This window comes from Plasmopara halstedii, assembly GCF_900000015.1.
Source record: "Plasmopara halstedii genome assembly, contig: Scaffold_262, whole genome shotgun sequence".
NCBI lineage: Eukaryota > Oomycota > Peronosporomycetes > Peronosporales > Peronosporaceae > Plasmopara > Plasmopara halstedii.
The window spans coordinates 261,438-264,815 of record NW_020187183.1 but is presented as its reverse complement, the minus strand read 5'-3'; the positions used below and the strand labels follow the sequence as shown (position 1 = coordinate 264,815).

The 3,378-nt window shown below is 41.6% G+C and overlaps 1 protein-coding gene across 1 annotated transcript; it reads right to left on the bottom strand.

Annotated features, from left to right (window-relative positions):
- Positions 1–166: 166 nt before the first annotated feature.
- Positions 167–399, bottom strand: PHALS_04500 (uncharacterized protein; the record flags this gene model as incomplete). The annotated part of the gene is made up of 2 exons (XM_024722317.1): positions 167–182; positions 266–399. 2 exons carry the CDS (start codon positions 397–399, stop codon positions 167–169), a joined length of 150 nt encoding a protein of 49 aa, XP_024573405.1.
- Between the last annotated feature and the right edge of the window lie 2,979 nt (positions 400–3,378).

Sequence of the window (3,378 nt, the reverse complement as noted above, 5' to 3'; positions counted from 1 at the left end):
TGCTATCCATCGATTTTTGCAACGACCCGTTACTAAAGTGGTTAGTATACCCGAACAGCTAACGCCAGATTTTTACAAAAAATGTGCAACAAATAAGATAAATTCTGTCATTGAAATTTGCTTAAAAACTAGCGCGCATGGCAAGACTAGACGTCCAAGATTGCTGCTAATACGATAATTCACTTGCAGAGTTCATATAAGCGGAAGAAGATTCGTCAAAGTGTCAAAACGTTAAGAACGTAACGCTGCTATGGCTTAGTTTAACGTGAAAATGAGGTCGGCGCGAATTTGCTCATAGGAGGCTTCGCTTTCAGAGTTCGCGCTTAAATACGCTGAGTCTTTCCCGCTAGAATTCGAAAGCTCTTTTGCAAATCGAGTTGAGCGTAAAATGATACTCATGACTATTGCTTTAGTATTTATACATCTCAAACTCATTAAACGCACGAAGTAAGGCTAGTAGTTCATGCATCACACGGACCCCATTTCCCTAAAGTACAACCGTACTGTAAACTAATAGAATATTTTCCGCGTTCAGAATCCGAGGGACAAAAATGTAATTTGTACGTACTTCTGATAGGGTATATACACTGCTGCACAAAACTGGAAACACCACTGGAATCACAATCGTTTAGCTTCATACTAAAACATTGCGTCTACACTGAACACTACTCGATTGAGCCCGGAGTTCCCTGGCTACCTTCCTTTATATCATTTGGATTGATGAGTCAGCATTCAGGGCCAAATGTCACTTGAGCGATTGGTTCTTAAATGAGAACAACCGTAGTTATTTCTAATTTATGACCCAAAAACTTCTCTTAAACGTAAAGCTATACGAAAAGAGTGCTCCCCGGCTAATGGCATACGCATTCATTAGACCCCATCTTGCTTTCGCTCTAGTAAGTTGCGCACAACACACTTAATCCATACTGTGAAGGGAGTAACGACCCCTGGCAAGAGCCGATCCTTACGTAGCAGTCTATCGTGTGTTTTCTGGGCTTGAGCCACGCGTTGAACCTCTCCGAGAGTATGGCGTGCGCTATTTCGGGAAATAATCATCCTGTTAATGCACTCATCATAACCTTAGGAGCCCCTAGGGACTAAATTGCTGCTCTAGAGCTAGTGATTTATCAGCCGCGGGGCTGAGACGTTGATTTGGCGTCAACAAACAAGTCGCGTCCAAGTGGCTCTTGAGAACGGACTTGTGCTAAAATCAACGTAAAATTCGGAATGCGTTCGTGCTTCCTTAGAAACGTTGAAATGTACACCAATCCATTGATAGCTACGCGCTATACAATCTGAAGCTGCTTTTTTATTGAACTTCGCAGAAACTGCACCTTTAGGTGGTTCTACACCATTTTTTTTTATCACTCACAACGAATTCATGTATGTTTGGTCTGCCTCTGGCATCCATACCTCTATGGTGCTACGCAGATCCTAAATTTTAGCTATAGGATCCCACACTTGGCGCGGGGTGCTACAAATATTCAAATAGAGTCGTTGTCGATTTTGCCATGATGTGTAGCCGGACTGGTGCCACCAAGCCGATCAGTATTGGTAACACCTTCCTTGATAAGACCGACTTCTATGGCTTACAGTTTGTTCAATGTGCTTGGCATCATGTAGACTATGATAGAAGCAAATCATCTGCAGGTTTATGATCAAACAGAACGTATCGATTGCATGATGGAGCATATTCTGCGAAGCATTTTGTGCACAGTAATCGCGGTGCCGGATAGACATGCATCATTGTTTGTATTTGTGATAACAATGGCAGTGAACGCTTCAACAAGATTCACAGGACTTTTTATACATATTCTGCTTCATCAAGTGCCCCGTTGACATATTCACGAAATATTTCCGATCTGAGACAACTGTCACAAGTAAGCCGTTTGAGAAGTAGAGCTCTGTCAAAGAGCAGCTTTAATATTTTCTCACCCGTAATTGTGTCACTGACCGGTCTACTATGATAGAAATGTTTTTAGTAACTGGTTCCATCTTTGGGCAGAACAAGCTGAAATGGTGCTGTTAGATGGTCAGAACACTAAAAGCCGTAAAGCTAACCAGAAACGCCGCAGCTTGTCGCGAAGGTTTAATTTGCTTGCAAGTTTCGCTTGTGCACACGTAAATAAGCATTTACCCATTTGTACCTGTTAGCCGCTGATATATATGCCTCTTACCGAATCTTTAACTTAAAAATCTGATCAGGTCATACTACGACACGCTGTGTATCTAGCGGGTCCAAGCTAATTAACCTAAGCCTCGTGATAGCAAAAACATTGTTAATCACTTCGGTGACGTAAAATAAGCGGGAGACTTAGCCTTGTGAGAAATCTGCATTTACCAAGCGCTAAGATGAGCGATACAACGTTCGTAAACATCATAATTTTCTTAGATGCTTCAACAGTGCAGCACATAGCGTGTCTGATCCGTCAGCTGTACGTATCGCCTCATCGATGCATGACACCAACAATGTGACATATGATAGTTGGCCATTTGAACGACATGATTGCGAATTCACAGACACACCTAGTGGACTTAGCTTTAATTTTACCTCGAAAGAATGTTTGGTGATGTCGGGTACTTAGCTTGTCATTGTGTGGGAAGGATGTGGCAGAGATATCGTTGTGTGAAACGGTACACTATTATATTAGTATAGATCACAAATGGCTTAGAGCCAAGCAGATATACTACAAATTTCACAATATCATACTAAATGGCAAGTAGCTCCTTTGTATAAATTGAACGGCTCTATTCTGCTGCTTGAAAAATACCTTTAAATTTGGTGAGGTGTTTTGTTAGAGCAGCAAAGTTCACACAAAATTTCTGTTCAGGCCAACCAAATATCGAAAATCCAAATCGGATAGTAGTCTACTATGGGCATGATTTTTGTGGGATCTGCCTGTAGGCCGTGCTTCTCACTGAAGCATCCTAAAAATTGGATTTTGCCAGTGTCATAGTCTACATTGGCAAATGGGCAGTACACGGCATTGGCAATGTTTAATTAGCTGCTGCCGCAGCGGTGTAGGTTGCGTTATATATATGCACAAACTAGTTCAGTGCTGAATCTGTCCATAATTGTGAATAGCACGGCAAATCGGATGTGAACATTACATGAGAGTGTATGGATCTATATGAAACACCAACCAACTAGCTCGGAGTACTTACCGTAGTGAGAGAGATGTTACGAGAATTTATTAGAACTCATTGACCAGGATGTATGACCTGTACGAATACATTGAAATATGCTGTTCTAGAGCACATCTTTATTAAATACCGACTGGGCTAGAATGGTGCTCGTTATAAGTACCCGATCATTTCTTTAGATTTATTGACTCAGAGAGTCGGTGCTGAGCGGAGAAATAATGTGAAAGAGAATCA